Source organism: Typopeltis vanoorti, chromosome 9 (genome assembly GCF_054136105.1).
Source record: "Typopeltis vanoorti isolate ZY-2024b chromosome 9, IOZ_Tvanoo_1.0, whole genome shotgun sequence".
Classification (NCBI taxonomy): Eukaryota; Metazoa; Arthropoda; class Arachnida; order Uropygi; family Thelyphonidae; genus Typopeltis; species Typopeltis vanoorti.
Genome location: NC_143557.1, coordinates 56764954 through 56789748, shown reverse-complemented (window position 1 = coordinate 56789748; position 24795 = coordinate 56764954). Strand labels below are relative to the sequence as shown.

The window sequence follows — 24795 nt, the reverse complement described above, 5'->3', positions numbered from 1 at the left end:
TTGGATAAATATCCGACAATTATTTGCAATTATGAATTTTAAAATATTAATGGGTGCATGGTCTGGAACAATATTTCTAAAAATAATTAATTCACTGTAAAATTCAGATTCATCAATATCTATATTTAATTTTTGATACAGCTGTTTGCAGCAAAATTTTAATTCATTTTCTGCCATTTTTCTTATTAATTTCATATCATAAAGAAATCCAAATGATTTTTCGTACATTTCATACAATTCAAATCTTTTTTTGACAGATTGTAGAGCAGTATCTAAAATTACAAAAAAGAAATTTATCCTAAAATGATCTTTGTTATCACCTATGTGTGATTCATTAGGCATTTCATAATCAAAAAATACTTTTCTTCGACGTACTCGACTTTCTTTAAATTTAATTTCTATTTCTAATAGATTTGACAGTTCTTTAGCAATCTCAAAACAACTATTAAATCCTGACATTCTCTGCACTTCAAAGTACTGCCCTAACTCTTTAATATGCTTAGTTGCTACGTCTATGGGAATTTTTGCATTTTGTAATACTTTACTTACTAAATTAACTTTCGACAAAAGCTCATACCAAATTACAAGGCTTAGTATAAACTCAAATGAATCTATTTGTTCATATATTGAAACCACTTCTACTTTGATAGTATTATCTGATGCAGTTTTAAATAATTCTTTTAGTGCATTTAAAAATTCTGGAATTTGAAAACATACAGCTCTAATTGATTCTATTCTGCATTCCCATCTTGTATCACATAACGGTTTTGGAGTAAATTGTTTAACAAATTTCTTTAATATGTCCCAACGTGAAGTTGAGGCAGCAAATAATGTATATATTTTTTGTATAACATTAAAAAAAATTTATTGCTATAACTGATGATTTTGCGACATCCCCTAAAATCAAATTTAAATTATAACAGGCACAAGGAGTATAAAATGCCTTTTCGTTTTCATTTAAAATGTAAGCACAGACTCCCTTATATACTCCTTTCATATTCACTCTGTTATCATACCGTTGCCCTCTACAATCTGAAAATTTAAGATTTAATTTATTCAAAAGTGATTTTATATTTTCAGATATACCTTTACCAGTAGTGTCATTAGTTGTTAAAAATGTCAAGAAGTGTTCACGAATTTCAATATCTGCTTCAAACATATGTAAAAATCTAAAAATTACTGAAATTTGCTCCTGATGACTAACATCAGGAGTACAATCGAGAATTATTGAATAGTACATTGCCTGTTGTATCATATTTACAATATTTTGTTGAATTTTGGTTCCCATATCAACAATTCATTCATTTTGCACAATGGGTGATAGATACGAATTTTGTTTACTACCTATAATTTTTTTTCTGAGCATCGCATTAAATGATCTTTTAAAAGTGGATCAAATTCTGCAATTAATTCCATGATTCCAAAAAAAATTACCATTATGGGCTGTGTACAAAGTATCAAAATTACCTCTAAAAGCTAAATTATGTTCACATAAATAAAGAATTGCTGCTACTATTCGTCTTAAAACATTTCTTAACCGTTCTGCTTCAAATTTTATGATATTTTGATTTGCCTGATCAATTGTATTGTGATTTTTTAAATTACATTCCATTTGTGTCCATGAATACATGCATTTGATGTACACTGGATTTCGTTCATGCGACTTTAATCTTTCACTTACATGTCGCCAGTCAGAAAAGCCATTATTAGATAAAAAATTATCATCAGAAGAAAATAATTTGCACCAAAAACAAAAAATAGAGTTGGAAGAGTTTGAATATATAAGTCATCTTCTGTTTTGCTTCTCTCCGTTTGCAATTGTCCTAACATAGTGAGCTGTGGAAAAACATCTCTTGTTGTCATCTTTTGGAAAATCATTTTCAGTCGGAGGAGACGGTGGACCACGTTGTACAATTTGTGTTAGTGTTGCGTTGTTCAAAATTTTGGGCCATGTTGCTGGATCATCATACCGTTACATCAATAGTAAATAGTTCACCTTCCTCTGGTGTCTCAGTTTTAGGGTCTTCAATACTTATTGTCTGACCAAACGCGTCATGTTCTCCGCTTCCTTTGAGTATTTCAGAACTCTCATTATTAATTAATTAATTAATGTTGAAGCCGAAGAACTGTTTGTAGTTATTTCAGAACTCCTGTTATCAACTGATATATATGAGTTCAACTTCATAAATTTAAACAGTGAATTTCTTTGACATTCCTTAGCCACTTCTTTTTCTTGTTTTCACTTTCGTTTTTCATGCCCACTTGGGTATTTTCTCCCATAATAAGCTCTCTCAGGACTAGTCATACTCTAGAATTAAATACGATAGATTTAATTATAAAATAAGTAAATAAATTAAAACAAAATTACTTACCTGATAAATAAATTATATCTAAAATAGATAATATTAGAAAATAAATAAATCTAACATAGATTGAAAACTGCTATTGAAGAAAAATTCTGAGGTCAGATAACCTAAAACCAGTTTACAAAATATATTTTTTAAGATGTATTGCAAGTAATGTCACATAAAAAAACTGCCATGACAGTACATGTGTATACTTACTTGTTCATAAAATCATAAACTAAAATAAAAAAAATCCTTAAAATTATTAAAACACCTGTTTTAAAATGCACTTTTCCCTATTTAACTATGTTGTACGATATTGTTATATATCTTAGAGTAGTTTCAAATACTACCGCTCTAGCGCTATGATCTTATTTCACTTACTATAACAACAATAGTTGGTTCTAAAATTATATAAATATATTTAATTATATAGAATTAAATATACATATATTTAATTCTATATAATAATATTTTTTATATAATAATTACAATATTAATTTATATAATAATTAATAAAATAATTGATTTTCTTTTTTTTTTTAATTTTTTGCGCTTTGCAGGACCCTGTGCCATCGCACAGGTGGCACACCCATGAATATGGCCTTGGATGTCCCTCAAGAAATTTATTTTCCCATTGTTCCCTGATGCTATTGCTTCATTCCCTATAACAACATTCAACAAAATATTTCATACTATCAACCTCTACTTAAATTTATCCACTAAATCATATTATGAGCAGAAGTAAAATATATGATTTTAAAGGATTCCAATAAGGCACACATAGAAATAATTAAAAATGGATTCTCATAATGTACATATAAAAGACAAACATTTAATATTTAAGAAAAAGTAAACCATGTTTGTTACAAACATGACAGGATACTTTCTTGTCTTCGTTGAAGATTCCCAGTTTCCTGATACACTGGTAATATAGTCTGTTCTAACCTCATCAGATGTTCATCAAAAGATGTAAGAATATTGCACATTCCTTTAGTTAACTGACCACTTTTATTCACAGTCTCCTCTAACAAGTTTAAATTATATAATTCCTGAAAAAAATTAGTAAATTCTTATTAATCAAATTATAACCACAACTAAAATATGATAAGACCATTTAACATTATAAAAAGAACATAGGCTGAGTGTTCATTTCTTCTTATTATAACACTCAACAGTTAATCTATTCAAATTTAACATATCTGACTTGTATAATGCAAGTCTTAATGATATACATGTTATTTTATTTTCATCTATATAGCTTACTTTATTTCTTTTCAGAACTAAATGCAAATAAAAACATCAAAATTTATCAAATTTTGATGTTTTTGTAACTGTACAGTTCCTTTAGAAAGATGTCATCTCCTTAACAAACTCCTTCATTCAGGCATAACTAGGCTTAATTTCCCATATGACTTTAAGTAATAGGGAACAACTATATGAAAATTCTGATTGAAAATGGTTGTACAATGTGACCTGGAGATGTGGCTGCTGATATTGGGATTAGGATGAATTTCCCAGCAGACTTCTAAAATATAAGAAATTACTATATTTTAAATCTGGTTAGAAAATGGTTGATAATGTAGCTTAGACAGGTATGAGAAGGAAGTAATCTCCCATTAAAATTTCTCTTCATTTTAATTCTCTTATTCTCTTTTAATTCTCTTTAGCTGCTCTGATTTTTTTAGAATACCTTAAGTAATGCCAGAAAAAACCTACATTCTAAATATGATTAAAATTGCTTGAGTGATGCAAGGCATGTGATTTCATTTTTGTCCTAATGGTTTCAAATTATCAACAAACAAGACATTATATTGATTATGCTTTCAACAGGGCCATAAACAAATATGATCAAAATTTGGTGGAACAATGTGACATACATGTGTATAGAAAGTACCCTTTTGAACTTTGTTTTAAACTATATTCCAAATTTGCTTGGAATCAGCTGAATGAAGCAATCCATAGATGTAAAAGTGTCTATAAAAGAAGACAGAGGAGAAGATGAAGAAGAAAAACTACTATTTTTTGAATATTTTCAATACTTTTAAAGTGTTCCACTTATTTTATTTTTTAACACTCCAAATTTGGAAATTTTTGATGTGGAGGAGTATTACAAGAACTTAATGTAGTTAATGAACAAATGGTACTTGTGAAGAACGATAGCATAGCTAAACAGATTGTACAACAGGAGGAAGATGGATACGAGGTTGAAGATGTGGTTATGGCAGCACAAGGTAATGGAATGAAAAAAACTGAGGATGAGCAAGGTATGAATGAAAGGAATGGTCATGCTAAAGAGATAGGCATGGTACAGCAGCTAGAGTAGAGAATGTTGATGCTGGTAGCTGGCCTCAAAGACACAAGGATTATTATGTTTGTATACAAATATATGGAGTATTCAAATTAACAGAGCTGAATTTGTTGCATTGATTGAGTCAGTATGTTCAAAGATAAGAGTAATTGGTATAAGTGAAATGTTGTTGTCTGAGGATGATGTGAGCTCAGGAATAGAATTGGAAGGATAGGAAGGTGAAAAGAGAAGAGGGAGTGATTGAGAGTGAGTGTGTCAATGATTGCTGAGGAATTGTGTCCACAAAATGTGGAAGTTGACAGTACATGTGCAGATTTCGAATCTGTGGTGTGAAGTTGAAATTAACAGGCAACTAAATCTGATAGGATGCTCTTATAGGTAAGGGAGTGTAGAGAATACTGAATGCCAAAGGTTTGGGCAAATTGGATATTTGCCCAAACCTTTAATCAGGTCAGAAGGGTTATATGTGGAATTATAAGGTGGGTGATTGTGGGAGGCTCTGTAGTCAACTAGAATCACTACATTGGGTAGACTTGAGTTGTGCAGAAAAGATGATGACAGTGTATAGAAATTCATAAGGCAGTACCAGACACAGCAATATATAACAATAATAATAATAACTGCATACCAAAGGTTAAGTAAGCAAAAATAGAATAGGAGTGAAATGGATGAACAGTGAAATCAAGCAAGCTGCGTTAGAAAAGAAAATGCTATGGAAGGGATACAAGACAGATGATGGCAATTGAATCCAAGAAGAGCATAAAGCAACGAGCATGGTAAAGAAAGAAAAGATGCAGTATGAGAGGAGACCAGCTGGTCAGGCCAAGATTAATTCAACGGAATTCTTCTGCTATATTACAAGCAACAGGAATAATAATTATGGCCAGTTGACACTAGTGGATAGTCATTGCAGCAGTGACCATTGCAAAGGATATAGTGGAATTCCTGAATGAGCATTTTATCAGCATATATCATACCGTGTAAATGATGCTGTGCAATATGTAGACGGGAGGCAAGTATTAGGAGAATTGGAAATAAAAGAATCAGAGGTGTATCAGGTGTTAATTGCATTAGATGTTAATAAGCTGTGTGAATGGATGACATATCACCACATTACGGAATGTGCACAACAGTTAGCTATGCCCTCAACCTGGTTATTTAATGAAAGTCTTGCAGTTGAAAGCATGGTTCTAGGAGAGAAATTTCCAATTACTGAGCAGTCTGTATAACTGCAATTGTAGTAAAGGTGTTGGAGTACATCCAGTTTCACCAATAGAATTTCACCATCTAGTTTCACCACTCAGGACTTGCTGACCATGCCCTAGATAGCCACCACAGAATATGCTGGAAGAAAGCCACTTTACTACACTACAGCTAATATAAGTATGAAAGATTATTCCTGGAATCAGCCTCAGCTCTAAAAAACTTCCCAAACCTCTACAAATTTGTTGAGGTTTGGGAAGTGTGCATGAGACTGCCCCAAATTTCGATAGCTTGCATCCTAAAAATATCAGCCCAACAGCCAAGGCAACCCAATTTAGCCTGCTAGGGCACCTTTAGGACTCTAGGACAAACTTTAGTTGCCTTCAGCAGTCTCATCTGCTCGTTGTTAGTGCATGCATGCACATATCATAGTTTTATGTTCCAAGAAGATGGCAATATAACATTACCGAAATATAGGAAGGTATTGATCATCATCATCATCATCAAATTCCTGCCATGTACCCTCAAGGGGTGCACAGGATATGATAGTACTACATAAAAAAATTACATCATTACTAACTTCCTATCTACAATTTTCCACCAAATCAGTTTGTTACTTGTCAAGACTCCAACATTATCAAAGACGCTTTGTACCGTATCAATCCACCTATATCTTGGTCTTCCTCTGGGTGGTTTTGCTGCTAACCTGGCAGAGAACACTTGTTTTGCTAATCTTTCTTCGCCCATTCTGTTTAAGTGACCATACCACCTGAGATTAGCTCTGCTAAAGCATTCCTGGATGCTGACAATGTCAAGTTCTTTCCTAATATCCTCGTTTTTAACATGATATTGCCATTGATGCCATCTGTTCACACCTATAATCTTTCTCAGGACTCTCATATCTGCAGTCTCTATTCTTTGGTCAAGTGTTTTACTTCTAAACCAGCTCTCAGATCTATAAGTTAAAACTGGTTTGAACACTGTCTTGTATACAGCTAATTTAGTGTTCCGACCAATTTCTCTCTTATTCCATATGAATCTATTCAATTGACTTCCCACCATACCAGTTTTGCTGATTCTGTTGTCTATTTCTATATTTAATTTACCATCTTCACTAAAAATCAAGCCTAAGTAAAATGAAATGTCTTACCTGTTCCACAGGTTCTCCATTCACAACACAGTTGACATTTTCAATGATTCTGCCTATTTTCGTTGTCCTTGTCTTTTTATTGCTGACCTCCATACCATATCTAATACAACAGTTATTCAATTTAGTCAGAGAATCTTACAGACTTGTAGCGGATTTATATAGAAGTATAACATCATCCGCACAAAGCAAAGAGCTGACATTAACATCTCAAATTTTGATATCATGTTTAATGTCACTTTCCTTCATGATGTGATCCATATAGATAATGAATAACAGAGGGGATAATGTACATCCTTGTCTCACACCAGATTTAACATTAAACCATGTTCTTGTACTTCCTTCAATTCTAACTGCTGACTTACAACTCAAATAAAGACTAAGTAGTGCTTGATATAATGCCCCATTGACACCATATAACTGTAGCATATTGAATAGCTTCTCTCTTGGCACCATGTCACATGCCTTTTCCAAATCAACGAAACTTAAATACAGATCTTTGTAATATTCCCATGCTTTCTCGACTATTTGTTGTCAAGTGAACATCTGATCCTGATAGCCTCTATTTGGCCTGAATCCAGCTTGTTCTTCACCCAGCTTTTCTTCCACAATTCTTCTCAACCATTTCGCAAGTATACTTGCATAGATCTTGCCAGGAACACTCAGTAGGGAAATACCTCTGTAATTCTCACATTCAGTTTTATTTCCCTTTTTATATATGGGTACTATGAGAGCTCTACTCCAATCATCGGGAATTCGTCCCTCTGTCCAGGCTTTCTGAACTATGCAGTGCAGCCACTGTAAGACTTTTATACCACCATACTTCAGCATTTCTGGTTGAATATCATCTACTCCTGCTGCCTTTCCACATTTCAAGCCTCTGATGGCTTTTTCTACTTCAAGTATGAATATGAATTCCTGACTGCATGCCTGGTCAGTGTTTTTTACTACTGTGCTGTCATCACTGCTTGTTTCATTTAGCAGTTTTTCAAAGTAATTACTCCATACTTCAAGGATATCTTTTTCTCCTGTTTTTCATGTCACCTTTATCATCTCTAACTCCTTTTACAGCACTCTTTCCTCCATTTCTAAGCTTCTTCAACAACCTCCAGAATATTTTGCCACCTTCTTGATATTTATTTTCTATATTCTTGCCAAAATCCTCCAATGACTTTTGTTTAGCTAGTTTTACACAGTGTTTAGCATTCCTGCATTTGACTCTGTATTCTCTAAGAGCACAGGCTGACTTATTTGCCAGAAACTTTTGATATGCTTTCTTCTTTTCCTTCACTGCCTCTTTAACCTCCTGTGTCCACCATGGAGTTCTAATTTTTCTGTCCTTGCAGACAACTTCACCACATGCCTCTCTAGCTGAATCAATCAGGGCTTTCTTCAAGGCTTGCCACTGAAATCAAACTCCAAGGTTTGATTCCTGTTCTCAAACTCTTTCATTTTTTTTTTCAATCAACTTTGTGTATTTTAGTCTACAGTTCACATTTGAGAGCTGCACAGGTTTTTTATATGCTTTAAAATTTTCTTACATGTTATTCTTTTCAATATGAAATTCAATTTTATCCTGCTCAAGACGAAATAGTGATCACTTCCAATTTCAAATCCTCTGTACACTCTGGTGTCCAGCACCAGGGAGGGGATGCTTAAGGATCAAAGCTGTATAACTGAGAGGAGACCTCCACATAGCCTTTAAAGGAATGCGGATAACCGACCAGGGTTTCTGACCTAATGTCCAATCTTCACCTTCTCGTGGTGCACCCTGTTGGGTATCTACCTGGTTACTGAACGAATGAGAATGAGCTGGCAATTTGGGATTCAGCTGAACAAATTGTACCCTTACTGGCTTAAACCAATATACAAAATGATGGTACAACATTACAAAATTTCATGCCGGCTGGGGCGTCGCCCGGTTAAAAAAAATACCCCGTTGTTTTCGCCAGGGAACCACGGCGAACAGCGGAAAGTCAGCTACTGGACCAAATCTTAAAGCACACCCCAACTCAACATCACCAGAGTTAAAGATCGGTACTATCAACATAAGAAGCTTGAATGCAAAGAAATGGAGCTAGCTGAGGAATTAGATAAGTACCAGATCGACATAATACAGGTGACTGAAACAAAAAAGACAAAAACTGGTGAGATCGTTCTGAGCAATAAATACAAAATGTTATATTCAGGCAATGACAATCAAGGAAAAGAAGGAGTAGCCATAGTATTCAACACTAAATACGAGGCTAATCTTCTTGAATGGCAGACAGTCACAAGTAGAGTGATGTGGGCAAATATTAGAATGGGGAACTGGACAACAGAAGGCTAAGGTAGAAGTGGAGGAATTTTTTGAGGCTGTAGAGAAAGCTACTGACACAATGAAAGAGGAAAAGTTGGTCCTTGTTGGGGATCTAAATAGCAGAGTATGAAGTGATTGTGAGACATACAAAAATATTTTGGGAAAATTTGTAGAAAAGAGCAAAGCTAATAATAATGGCAAATATCTGTTGGATTTCTGCTCAGACATGGACTGGTTATTACTAACATCATGTTCCAACATAAAAATGTCCACAAATTCACATGGAGAGAAGAGGCAAGGATTAAGAAAAGTCTCATTGACTATGTTATTGTCGATAGTGATGTTTTCTCCCTGGTGCAGGACACTAGAGTGTACAGAGGATTTGAAATTGGAAGTGATCACTATTTAGTCTTGAGCAGGATAAAATTGAATTTCATATTGAAAAGAATAACATATAAGAAAGTTTTAGAGCGAATAACAGTTGAGCAGCTCTCAGATGTGAACTATAGACTAAAATACGCAAAGATTATTGAAGAAAAAATAAAAGAATTTGAGAACAGGAATCAAACCTTGGAGATTCAGTGACAAACCTTGGAGATTCAGTGACAAACCTTGAAGAAAACCCTGACTGATTCAGCTAGAGAGGCATGTGGTGAGGTTGTCTGCAAGGATAGAAAAATCAGAACTCCATGGTGGACACAAGAATAAAGAGGCAGTGAAGGAAAAGAAGAAAGCATATCAAAAGTTCCTGGCAAATAAGTCAGCTTGTGCTCTTAGAGAATACAGAGACAAATGTAAGAAAGCTAAACACTGTGTAAAGCTAGCTAAACAAAAGTCATGGGAGGAGTTTGGCAAGAACATAGAAAATAAATATCAAGAAGGTGGTAAGATATTTTGGAGGTTGTTGAAGAAGCTTAGAAATGGAGGAAAGAGTGCTGTAAAAGGAGTAAGAGGTGATAAAGGTGACACGAAAACAGCAGAAAAATATATCCTTTGTAACCACTTCGAAAAATTGCTAAATGAAACAAGCAATGATAGCACAGCGGCAAAAAACATTCAACAGACATATCCATACTTGAAGTAGAAAAAGCCCTCAAAGGCTTGAAATGTGGAAAGGCAGCAGGAGTAGATGTATTCGACCACAAATGTTGAAGTATGATGGTATAAAAGTCTTATAGTGGCTGCACTGCATAGTTCAGACAGCCTGGACAGAGGAACGAATTCCCGATGATTGGAGTAGAGCTCTCATAGTATCCATATATAAAAAGGGAAATAAAACTGAATTTGAGAATTACAGAGGTATTTCCCTATCGAGTGTTCCGGGCAAGATTTATGCCAGTATACTTGAGAAACGGTTGAGAAGAATTGTGGAAGAAAAGCTGGGTGAAGAACAAGCTGGATTCAGGCCAAATAGAGGCTGTCAGGATCAGATCTTCACTTTAAGACAAGTAGTTGAGAAAGCATGGGAATATAACAAAGATCTGTACTTAAGTTTTGTCGATCTGGAAAAGGCATACAACAAGGTGCCAAGAGAACAGCTATTCAATACACTACAGTTATATGGTGTCAATGGGGCATTATATCACGCACTGCTTAGTCTTTATTTGAGTTGTAAGTCAGCAGTTAGAATTGAAGGAAGTACAGGAAGATGGTTTAATGTTAAATCTGGTGTGAGACAAAGTTGTACATTATCCCCTCTGCTATTCATTATCTATATGGATCACATCATGAAGGAAAGTGGTATTAAACATAATATCAGAATTGGAGATGTTAATGTCAGCTCTCTGCTTTATGCGTACCATGTTATACTTCTAAATAAATCTGCTACAAGTCTGCAAGATTCTCTGACTAAATTGAATAACTGTTGTAAAGATATGTTATGAAAGTCAGCAATAACAAGACAAAGACAATGAAAATAGGCAGAAGCATTGAAAATATCAATATTTTGAATGGAGAACCTATAGAACAAGTAAAACATTTCAGTTACTTAGGCATGATTTTTAGTGAAGATGGTAAATTAAATATAGAAATAGACAACAGAATCAACAAAGCTGGTATGGTAGGAAGTCAATTGAATAAATTCATATGGAATAAGAGAGAAATTAGTCAGAACACTAAATTAGCTGTATACAAGACAGTGCTCAAACCAGTTTTAACTTATGGATCTGAGAGCTGGGTCAGAAGTAAAACACTTGACCAAAGGCTAGAGACCCCAGATACGAGAGTCCTGAGAACGATTAGAGGCGTGAACAGATGGCATCAATGGCAATATCATATTAAAAACGAGGATATTAGGAAAGAACTTGACATTGTCAGCATCCAGAAATGCGTAAGCAGAGTTAATCTCAGGTGGTATGGTCACTTAAACAGAATGGGCGAGGAAAGATTAGCAAAACCAGTGTTCACTGCCAGGTTGACAGCAAAACGACCCAGAGGAAGACCAAGATATAGGTGGATTGATACGGTACAAAGTGCCTTTGACAATAGAAATATAAGATCTGATAATGTTGGAGTCTTCACATGTAACAGACTGATTTGGAGGAAAATTGTAGATAGGAAGTTAGTAATGATGTAAATTTTTCATGTAGTATACTATCATATCCTGTACACCCCTTAAGGGTACATGGCAGGAATTTGATGATGATGAGGAGGAGGATGGGTAGATTTGAGATTTATACAATGTTAGGAATTGTACAAGTGACCTTGAACAGAAAAGTTGCTGTGACTAATATGTGTTTGTGCAGTCATGTTTGGAAATATAAAATCTCTCACGAGAAATTTTATTGATTAAATTTTCGAGATCAATTTTACAGAGGTTTCTGAACATACAGAAGTTAGAAATTATAATGTATTAAAATGAATGTTATACCTCTACTGTTAAAATGCATAAATTAATGTATACTGAAGTATACATATAATGAAGTGAGAGGCAGGTTTTTTTCTTGCAGAGTTGTGAATGATTGGAATGCCTTGCCTGAGAGTGTGGTGTCTGCAAGGAGTTTGAGTGTGTTTAAGACACGGTATGACGAGATGTGTGTGTGATAAAAGAACCTCCCAGATGAGTCTTTGACTCCATGAGATCTTGGGAAATAATAATAATAATAATAATGAAAGTAAGGGATTAACCCAGATTATAGTGATGAAAGTAAAAACAAAAGTTCTCAAGGTTATGCAAATATAGAAATACGCCCCCAAAAATGGAGGGAGTTGAAGTGACGTCATCAAGCTCGTGGGTAATCCTGGAAACTACATCAAAAGAACAAAGGATTAGTGACGATATAAAAGGGCTTTCGGTTCAAGGCGCTTGGTTTTTTTTTGTCATCTCCAAATTTTGGTTCGAGGTACATGACCCCAGGTGTGGGGGAGGGGAGGCCATTATTTCGATGCATTTCTTGTGGATGTAAGGATGTGCTATGAGAGCGTGGCTCATTAGAAATTGCAGTGACCTTGGCAGTTCCAGTTTCCTGACAGAAAATCAACCTATGCTTTCCCGGAAAACTTCTATAGCAGAACCGCCAGGATCATCCAGTACCCAGGAAGAAGACTCAACATCAAGCTAAACTAGCTGAGATTTATCCAAGTTGATTGAGCTGTGGTTGTAAAAGAAAATGTAAGTAAGCACTACTTTATTGATGTCTTAATTAAAAGCTTGCACTTGAGAACTGTATGTGTGCTTACAGGAATTTGTTAGTATTTAGTTAGTTAACAAGTTGCGGTAATGAAAGGGAAAACAGATGTTAACCTATATGTCTAATTTAGCTAAGTGTAACATAAGAAGTATCTACATGTCTAATTTAGATATCTAAGCAGTGTGAAAGGGTTAACTAAGTGTTGTGTGTGTAATGTTCAGTCGCATATTTTGTCTACTGTGTATGTAATAGGCCTTAGAGAGTTAATGTCTCCTATTTGTTTGTGCATTGCAATATTTTACTAGGTTAAAATAAAATGTTTTGTTTGTGTAACTATCTTTAATGATCTATTTGCCAATGCACTGCTTCCAAAAAAATGAGCAAACCAGCGAGCCTGTTTAATTAAGAAATGCCACAACTAGCTATAAAGGATTGTGTATGTTAAATTTGATTTTAAATTTGAATTTAACTATGGAACATATGCAAGATCCATAGTTAAATTCTCAAGCTATATATATAATTTAGAATAGCGCAGTCATTAAACAAATAAATTTTTCTAAATTGCATAGTTTGAGAGTTGGTAACCTGTTTATCGTGGATAGACTAATAACAAAGGTCACTCACTAGCAGTGCAGACATAATGAAGATTATAAAGGATTAATAGCGAGGTCTATATTAAGCAGATTTTAGTTTTATTTGAGTAAAGTAGAAGAAATGAGTTAGGCCTAAAGTACACGTGTAAAAGGAATAAAAGGTGCGGTTGATAGCAATATAAAGTTGAGGATAGAATATTGATAATAGATCACTGAAAAAGAGAGCCAAAAAAAGGCTTCACTTCGGTGATGCAAAATTATTCAAATTAAATGGATATTGAATCCAACATTATTTCAAAGCCGAATAGAGAAACTACAAGAGTTCCATGCCAAATATAGAAACTATATATGTATATGTGTGTGTATATATATATATATATGTCTCTCCCCCCCCCATAATGTATAACATCATACATGTCTGCTAGGAGATGTGTTTTACATTATGGGAAATACTAAGGATTGTGATCAGAGCTTACTCTACCTTTACTACGAGTTGCCCCGTCATGAAAAGTTTGCTTACGCTTGAATATGCCGAAATTTTTATATATATATATAGTTTCTATATTCAGCATGAAACTCTTGTAGTTTCTCTATTCGGCTTTGAAATAATGTTGGATTCAATATCCACTTAATTTGGATAATAGAATATTTTACAATGGTGCAGCTGACGACATATATTTACAGAGATATGCATATTATCAGGAGTAAGGGTTGATGTTATTTTGAATTATAAATGAAGTGACTAGGGCCAGTGTATTATATCTATTAATTGCATGTGTTCTGGCCAGTTTGTCTATTGTGGATTATTAAAAAAAAAAAAAAAAAAAAAAAAAAAACTCTTCCAGTTTGATACTGATTAACTTCTAAAGAATTAAGAGAAGTGAAATAATCTCTTTCTGGCAAGGGATAAAGCTTCGGTGTCATTAAAGTCATAGAGTTGATCCACAGAAAAATAGCAAGGAAATCAGATTATAAGCCACTTATTATTGGAAGATTGTGAAACTTCTGATGATTGCATTAGAAGGTTGTCAAATGATATGGAACAAAATGTCACCAGTAAAGATATGGGCAGGATGAGGTCGGTGAGAGAGGTCATTTATGTACAGGGCAAAGAGTAAAAGAAAGTACAGGACCTTGTAGTACACTAGCATTGCCAATGGAAATTTGTGGGAAGTCATCAATCCTGACATGCAATGAACAACCAGAAAAATGTCATGAGTGACCAAGTGAGCTTATTATTATTATTCTCAACTTCCATACAGTCATAAGACTGATTGCAGAAGGTCCATCTGATAAAACAACACAGTTTATCACACCACTGCTTAAATTCATCCACTATTTGAAATATAACCACTTTTCAGGCAATGCATTCCATATTCCTATGCTCTCCATACAAAAACTTATTTCTTACCTTCTTACTTATTACCTCTTCTGCAACTTCCAGAGATGGTTCCATGTCTGTGTTCCCTCCTCTCTTTCTACCATATGAAAAATCTCATTGGTGTCAATCTAGTAAACAACAGCTTAAATGTCTCAATCATATCTCCCCCACCCCCTCATCTTCTATCCACCAAACTCTGTAGTTTGCATGTGTTTTCAGCGCATCCTCATATCCAACATGTACAGTCCTGATATCATTTTTGCTATCTGCCTTTACACCCTCTCCAAAGTTACTTTGTCTCCTTTGAACCCCAGTGACTAGATCTGAATTGTCTTCACAACTATTGTTATATGTCCTGTGAATTTCAAATTTCTATCTACTATGACCCCCAAGATCTCTAGATCCTCCACATCTGCCAGTATAATCCCACCAAGTGAGTTTGAAGCATTCCATCTATGGATCCCAAATTTCAAAACCTAGCATTTAGCTGCATTAAAATGACATCCACATTCATTTGCCCACCTTTCCAGATTATTCAATTCCTCTTGAAGAGTCAAAACATCAGTACTATTAGTATTAATTTTCCCCCCCCCCAAACTTAACATCATCTACACACAACTGAATATCTCCTCAGTCTAATGAAAATCTCAGTGACATAAAGATCAAACAGTAAAGGTCCTACTACCTGATATTGCTCCTTCATATACATCTATCACAAAACCAGTTATCAACTAATCAAATCCATATGTTGCAACTTAAGTAACTTATGTGGCATTCTTTCGATGGCTTTGCAAAATCCAAAAAAAATCACAATGTATGCCTTACCTTCATCCACTGCTCTTGCTCCATTATTATAAAAGGCAAAAGAGATAAGTAAAACAAGAACACCCTTTAATAAATCCATAATAGTCTGTATAAATAATATTATCCTGCCCAATTCTCTCTATAAGTTCTTAAAACAATTTTTCCAAATTTTAACAATCACAGAAGAAATACCTCCATTCTACCATCACTCTTATGCTATGACACTATCTTACCCTCTTTCCACTCCTCAGGAGCACATGTTGTTGCAAGACATTAAACTGCCATGTTAATAGCATAGTGAGTTCCTTACCACTTTCCTTTAAACCACATCATAAAATTTCACCTAGTTCCTCCCTTCCCTGCCTTACTGACATCTAGTATGATCAGTATTTGGAATACATTCCCTTATTCCAAATCACCCAATGTTATCCCTCTAAGAATAAAGCCTGCTTTACCAGGATGGAACATTAGTGGAAGACATATTATGTCTGCTCATTACATAGCTCAAGTGTCATCTGCTTGGTCACCCAACTAACATCGCCAACCAGCAAGGTAATCCATCCACAATAATTTTTCATCCTACTGTACACACAGCAAAAAAAAATATAAAAAACTCCTTGGGATTCTGATTGGATTGCAGCACTAGTCTCCTCTGATATTCTAATTTTTCTCTCCTTACTATACTGGTCAATATCCTAGTCTGCACCTCATATTCTTAATGTTCTCCACCTCTCCCTTTATATGCCTTCAATAATCTTTTTTCGTCTGCAATTCCTGTTTGATTTCCTAGCTATCCATTTTATTCCAAATCATTTTATCTTCTTCACCTGAAGTATACAATCTGCTGTTACGGTTAGCAATGTTTTCTTAATTGTTTCCCACGAACTACCTACCTCTCTTCAAATTTTCATATGTCATACTGCTCCAAGATATTTTCTATTATAGTTGTATTCCTTATAATTACATATAATTGTCATGTCTATTCATCCTCCAAGTCAGGACTACATGGTCACCCTCACCAACTAGGCAGAAAGTATCACATTCACAATCAGATTGGTTGATTGTTTTGGATTTAAGGTCACAGCATCCCATGCTATGAGACCAGTATATTCATCATCATCATGCAAATCAAGGATTTAGGCCTAGCATGGCCTGTTCCAGCCTTAGAAGTCATCGTTGAATCGTTTAAGAGGACGTCCTGGTTTTCTTTTTCCTAATGGCTTGTACTTTAAGGCTTGTTTTGGTAATCTTTCTGTTTTTCATTCTTTGAACGTGTTCCATCCATTTATGTTTATATTTTTTAATTTTTTCTATTATTGGTTCTTGGTTTAATTCTTTCATAACTTCTTCATTTCTTTTGTGATCAAATTGGGTATACTTTGCAGTTTTTCTCATAAACTTCATTTCTACTGTTGTTAATCTTTGTTTGTCTTTTTGTTTTATTGTCCAGATTTTGCTTCCATACATTAAGACTTGTAGGGCTAATGTATTGTATACTTTTAGTCTGGTTTGTTTTTGAACTAGGTTTGGTTTAAATATAGAGTTAATTACACCTGTTATTTTTAAATATTTTGCAATTTTTACGTTTATATCTTTTTCATTTTCATATGTGATCGTACATCCTAGGTAGTTAAATGAATTCACCTGTTCTAAGATCTTGTTATCTATTACTATTTTAGTTCTTGCTGAATCCTGTCCTTTAAAGGCCATAGTTTTTGACTTTTCTGTTAATATTATCATACCATAATATTTGGATATCTCATTTAGATCTAAAATAGCTTTCTGTAGTTTATCTTCAGAATTTGTAATTATTATTTGGTCATCGGCAAAGAGGAGAGTGTTTCAAGTTTACTGTAGGAGAAAGTTTAATTCCTTGATGTAAATTTTTATTCCATTTTATTATTATTTCATTTAAGTAGATATTAAAAAGAGTTGCTGAGAGGGGACATCCCTGTCAGACCCCTTGGTTTATCTCTCTTGTATATAATAGCTCGTGATTTAATCTTATTTGTATTTGATTATTTTCATATATACTTGTGATAGCTTTTAGGATATTACCTAGTATTTGTCTTTCTTTTAATATGTTAAATAATATGTTTCTTTTAACTTTGTCAAATGCTTTTTCAAAGTCAATAAATGCAATATGTGTTTCTAAATTGTATTCTCTTCTTCTCTCTATTATTAATTTTAGGCAAAAGGCTGGGTCTATACATGATCGTCCTTTTCTAAATCCATTCTGTACTTCTAAAATAAAGTTTTCGGAATATTTCATTAGTTTGCTATTTAAGATTCTGCTATATATTTTGTAACAGGAATTTAGTATAATGATACCTCTATAGTTTTTAGAGTCATCTCTATTACCTTTTTTAAAGAATGGAATCACAATTGCTTTTTTCCATTCTATTGGGGGGATACCAGTTGAATAAATTTTATTTAAAAATAATAAGTCTTTCTTTGAATCTAGTTCCTGCATATTTATATAGTTCTGAACCTAGTTTATCTTCTCCAGGTGATTTTCCATTTCTTGTTTCTTTCAGGCTGATTTTTAATTCTTCTTTAGTTATTTCCTTTTCATTTTTGTTGTTTGCCAGTTGTCTTTTTTAAAATATTTGTCTGTTCACAATTCTGTGCAGTAATTTAGAAATTCTTCTAATTTCAATTCAGTGTTTAATTTTATGTTTTCCTTGGTATCTGCATTTAAGTGTTTCAAAATTTTATATACATTGGGTCTTATTTTATATAAATCATGTTCTAAATTAGAAACAAATTTATTCCATGATTCTCTATGTCTTTTTCTGACTTCTCTTTTAGCTATGGCCTCTTGTTCTTTTATATTCTATTTCATCTTCTTATCTTTTACTGCTTAACCATTTGTGATAGGCTTCTTTTTTCTTTTTGATTATTTCTTTCATTGTATTGTTCCAGATCTTCAGTTTTTTCCTTTTATTGAATTTGTTGGTCTCTCCTGAGCTTTCATTTGCTGCTGCATTTAGTATCATTTTTATATTAAGCCATTCTATTTCTATTTCTTCATTGTGTTTTATTTTGTCTAGATATTGGTTAATTCTTTGTTCATATAGCCATTGTACATTTGTGTCATTCAATAGTCTAGTTTTATAAACAAATGTTTCAATTTTTCTTTCTGTTCTTGTTACTTGTAGCCATTTAGGTGGTAATCTTAATTTTATTTTAACAAGGAAGTGGTCACTGCTTATTTCATATCCTCTGTGAACTCTAACATCTAGTGAAAATTTTGATGTCTTTTCATTTAGTATAAAATAATCTAATATTGATTTCCATCCTCTTGCTGCCCAAGTATATTATGTCTGTTAATTGAATATTATGTCTATTATGTATATTGTGTATAATTGAATGTGTTCTTATGGATAGTTGGCCTGTTTTGGAGAATGAAACAAAAGAACAAAAACCATGCCACTTCTGTATGAAACCAGCTAACTAACCTACACCTGAAAAGCTCTTATAAAGATTCTTTGCATACTACACAGAATGATTTGAACCCAGGTCTTTCCAACCAAGGGACACTGTCGATATCAACTGAGCTACAGTTCTCACAATCAGATCCTCAGAGGCTATGACCAACTCCAAAACTCTTGATCCTTGTGTCCTCTCCACCACATGCTGCCAAGACAGCTATCCCTCAAGAAGTGCAAAAATTCAGTTTTCCCTTATTACTGTATGCTGCTTCATGTCCAGTTTATATTGCTATAGTTGATGCCCCTATAACGATCACTCCCTTTGCGCTTACCAAACTAATCTTTCTTCCTAGTCACCTTCCTGGTCTATAGCAACATTCCATTCAATATCTTGTCCTATACACTCTCACCTCACACCATATATTCTCAAAGATGTCAGGGTGATTTCCCTTCTTATTCTCTATGCCAAGAAGATACAGTTTGTCTCATAAAATAATGAATAACACTCCACTACCTCATTTACCTTCTCTATCCTGCAAAAATATTCAATTTCTATCCCAGTAAAGACATCCTCCTCAGTCAACAAAGTTTCAATGTTACCAATAATCTTTGGAAAGAATAAGTCACTCAATATCACACACTCATTCTCTTTATGAGTGCATCTAGCATTTGTATACAGAAAAATCAGTGCACTGTCAGTATTTCCATAGTTATTACTTTCTACAGACTCCACTTGACTTTGCATATAGTATACACTCCCTCTTTTCTCAACCCGCAATCTCACGAGGCCATGCTTGCTACCTTCCACCCCTTACAACACTTAGTTTCCACCTGATCTAACACACTCACCCAGAAAACAACAGTCTCTCTAAATGCCTATGCCCTTCTGTGTTTGAATATAATGCATCTCTTGCATATAGCTCATCCACAAATGTACTCCAAGTATCCACATATTCCAGATCTCTTCTCCTACATGTTATCACTATCAACTTATTCATTATCACTGCTCTTTTCCTTAACTCTGCATTATCATACCAAGGCAACAATCACACTATCTTATTTCTCACAGATTTCTGATACACAATCCCTAATCTCTGGTCATTTGTACCAACCAATATTATATCTTCCATGTACCTCACTTCACTTCCACTTTATCTATCCTTCCCCAATGCAAGCATTCCTCTAGCTCTACCCTCTACCCTCTTCTCTTCTTTGGTGTATCAATCCGAAAATTGGTAAATATAGCAGCACATCACAACATCCTGTCTTGTGACTTCCTTTTTATCTCTTCATAACTCTTAGCACCAGTTACATGCTCTAAATCATTGAGTCTCCAAATATAGGACTCCTTACATCTTCATTCTTCTCTTACTGGCATTCCTGACCCTTTAGCTTCTGCTTTCCCCATCCACTTTCCCCTCATCTCTCTCTATTGCTTGTTTCCACACTCAACTTCCTTTATTCCTCTTTCCCCTCTCTCTCTGATTCTCATATCTTCTTCTGTCCCTTGTCTGTCATGTCCATCTCTCAACATCTACTGTCAATCGCCTTACACTAGCCCAGTCTCATACAGTGGTGGAAGGGCTTTTCCTCCCAGAAACTCAGGTTTCTCACCCCCGCAAAATAGGCAAACCAGCCAGAAGAACACATGCAGTTACAGGCATAACACGCTGGTTTCATAGCCTTGAGCTGGTTGCTTCAGCTATAAGTCTACGGTAACTAAACATCTCCCTCAGCCACACTGTTCAAGGCCAAATCCATAGACACCTCGTTCTCTTTACTTTCTAACATGCTACTTGCATTTACAAGTTGGCACTCACCGATTTTCACCCACTAACTCTTTCTGAGATGGTATTGATCAAGTCACCCAGCAATTCCCACTGCTGGGAAATTTAATACCCAAAGAGCCAAAAGATGGCAGTTTGATGGCTGACTTTTATCATGTTTTTTACTCTGATTCCATACACAAAACTTTAATAATTTTTTATATTGTAATATTAATACACTTTTAAGAAATGCAGACTGATTTTTATGGCAGTTTATAAGTATAATTCTTTTTTTCTGAACAGCCATGATGTTAAAAAAAAATAATAATAAGATGATAAGAGTTAATTCAACATGGAAATAGGAAATTTAAAAAAATAAAATCTGCACTATAAATATAACAAACTTTAATTAAATATTCTTCACTTTTTTTTAAAATAATATAATACACAGTTCACTGAAAACTGAAATATTAAATTGCATAAGCTACAAAAAGTGAGAATAGGATGTAATGTATTTTGTAACTGCAGTTAACTGTTTTTCATCATCAGCAAACAAGTGATTATTTCCCATCACATCATTCCCTATATCGTATCACTGATGTACAAATTAAACAACGCCGACTGACTAAGGTAGTTTCTGACCTCTGGAATGTCAAGTATGAGGAAAGATGTAATTTGCAGAGTCTAGTGGAGAGAAGGAAGAGGGGAGATATGATAGAGACCTACAAGTTGGTAAGGGGTTGTTATAGGATCAATGGTGGAGAAGTTCTACAGAGAATAGTGGGAGATCAGGGGAGAACCAGAGGTCATCCCTGGAAACTGTATAAAGAGGGTGTGAGTAGGGGAGTGAGAGGCAGATTTTTTTCTTGCAGAGTTGTGAGTGATTGGAATGCCTTGCCTGAGAGTGTGGTGTCTGCAAGGAGTTTGAATGTGTTTAAGACACGGTATGATGAGATGTGTGTGAGCTAAAAGGACCTCCTAGATGAGTCTTTGACTCCATGAGGTCTTGTTTAATAATAATAATAATAATATAACAGAGGACAAGTACTCAGTCCTATGATTACACCACTAGTCACCTGCCTTCTCCTGGACTAAACTCTGCCATAAACTGTTCTTTGATATCTGTCCATCAGCCACCCTTTAATCCAAATCACCACATTCATATCTTTCAATTTATTCCAATTTATGCAACAGAGTATTATGTGGAATCTTGTTAAAGGCCTATGCAAAGTCCAGCAACCACTGGGTAGCCATTTCCTTTATCCAACTCCATTATCACTTCTTTATAAATAGTAAGCAAATTACCAAGGGAAGACCAACCCTTCACAAAACTATGCTGCTCCACTTTGTCAATGAGTTCATCTATGCTCTCCATTATATTCCCTGGATTATAGCAGCAACCAATTATACATTTCATCCTCTTGGCTTCTATCTCACACCAGACAGCCTCAAATGAATTGCCCTCTGCATCCCTGTTTCCTGAGGTACTTTTACTCTTTTCAGCTTGAATTCTTTTGTTTATCATTTCATGTCATTGCTACCAACAGCAAACTGACTGCTAAAAGAATCTAGAAAGTAAAGTAGACAAAGAAAAGTTTTATTTAGACATACAGTAGATAACTATAAGATCTGATTAATTTTCAGTAATGTATAAAAAACAATTTAAGATATTACATGAAGTGAAATGTATTCCAGTGAATATATACACTGATAGAGTTCAGACGTAATTAAATATACAAATGATTAAAGTTAAGAAACTCATGATTTGATGTGACTTTATTCATTTGGAGGAAGCAGCATGATGTGCTGATGTGTATTAGTAGGTTTAAGTGAGCTAGTGTTCAATGAAGGAAATATAACCATGCTACAAACTCGAACCTCCTGAAGAAAATTCACACAAGGGTGACAAATTTGGGATTTTGAATACATTTAAATTTTATTAAGATAATGATCCCAAACATAAAACACACCTTCTTTATGAATCTTTCCATTATAACTGCCTAATCATTATCAGAAAACAAGCTCTGAGTTACTGGACCTTCATCCAGGCAGAACAATCAGAATTAAAAATGTAACTTTAGGAAGAGTAGATATACAAAACTCCAGAATATGCAAAAACTGTCACAAGTGCAACAACACAACATATATCAACTCAAAAATGATTTCTCAATCAAGGTACTCAAATTTACCTTTTGTGCTCTTCTCTCTAGCAAGTACCAATTTACATTTTTCTACTATAAACCAAATGCTAAAAGTAACATTCCATCATTTATTTAATTGTTTTAGAGTGTTGTTAGTTTCAAATAAATTACCATTATTTCAATTGAAGATGAGTTAGCCAATCACTTCCTTTCTAGAGACTTTGGTTTTTCATAAATTAACTAAAAAAATGGCCAGAGAACACATGCAATTATCCCACAAAAAATACTACTAATGATAAAGATGATGCAATCATGAAACTGTACTGCAGGCTGTGTGATACAAAAGTAGCCTGCTACAAATGAGTATTGCAGGATGCTACTTTAAATTCACATTCCTACTATATAATATTTCCTGGGTGTAAATATCCTGATAATAATATCAAGAAGCTCATTCAAGTAAAATTCTCAACAGTATTATTTGCTATATGCAATAATTCTATATTTAAAAAAAAAAAAAAAAAAGTCTAGCAACTGTTCTCAATGATAGTTGTAGTGTTTCTGTTGTGTGTATCTCCTAAAAGGTAATACTGCAGCAGCTTTATTACATTTTATTTACAGTGCTGAGAGATTTGAATTGTTCCCTGTTAATATTCCCCGATTCCCAGATGAGTCTTTGACTCCATGAGGTCTTGGGGTAATAATAATAATATTGGCAACTCACACGCCATCACAACACATCAGCATCGTGATCTACTTGAAATGTCATATTATTATTGTTATCATCACTACAAATATTGTCTGAAGTCAAAGCCTAGATAATTAATTGTGACATTAATTTTGATTAACTATGCATGGAGTATACCGCATATATACCATTACACAGAGCCCAAATTTTGATTATATTCGTGAAATTATGAGATTCCCGACATTGTATAGTCAAAAACGCTGTTAGTGTACCGAGTTGCATTGCAAGTAACTCTATTATGGTAGCATAAAAATAATTTTCTTTTCATAATACCGAATTACACATATGACGAACCTTTTCTAACTTTGTTTTAGCCTCGTCCATTTTTAAAATAGCGCTAAATTTATTAGTTTGAAGAGAAACAGAAATCAAAATTCACGCCATTCATGACACCCACTGCAACTAGATGTCGTTCTACATTTCTTGTTTCTCGTCTTCTCTAACTTTCCCAGATTTTTTTCTTTTTAATTTTTTTTTTATTCTTTTCTGATTAACCGAAGAATACCTTGGCTATTGAACAATTATTATTGGATTTTCCATATTTAATCACTTTCAAAATAAACAGGAGAATTAAACAATCGGGTTTTGAGTAAATTAATGCTCTCTCCCTCTCTCTCTCTCATTGTGTGTATGTGTGTAGGGATGGATGGGTGTGTGAATCTGCTAACATATTTTATTTTCCATAGAAAGTAGGCGAGGCCGTTTTAACCGTAACTTTTGAATACTGAGAGGCCGTTAGTCTCCATCGTAGCCAATCAGAGATAGCTAGAGTAAGGCTATTTCTGATTTTAAATGGCAACCGGCGAAGAGTCGCAGATAAGTGCCACTGTCTCTCAGTCTCTAAGTTTAAGGCAATATTATTATCTGAAATAGTTCTGCGGTCAATTTTCTTGAGTTTACCGTAAGAAAAACCCGAGTTTCAAAAGGAAAAAATCGCTAACCCGCCTCCGAAATGGACTAACTCCGGATCCTGTAAAAGAAATGCTTAGAAAAATCT

At 34.3% G+C, this 24795-nt stretch overlaps 1 protein-coding gene across 1 annotated transcript in view; it reads right to left on the bottom strand.

The window, feature by feature from the left end:
• The window catches only part of Exo70 (exocyst complex component 7), a 324025-nt gene extending 299836 nt beyond the window's left edge, over positions 1-24189 (bottom strand). Inside the window, exons 1-2 of the mRNA XM_090398081.1 lie at positions 24093-24189; positions 3232-3397 (exon numbers count right to left, since the gene is read on the bottom strand). Of these exons, the coding sequence (XP_090254207.1) occupies positions 3232-3397; positions 24093-24122 (196 nt within the window). The 5' untranslated portion in view covers positions 24123-24189. The remainder of the gene's footprint in view (positions 1-3231; positions 3398-24092) is intronic.
• Positions 24190-24795: the final 606 nt, after the last annotated feature.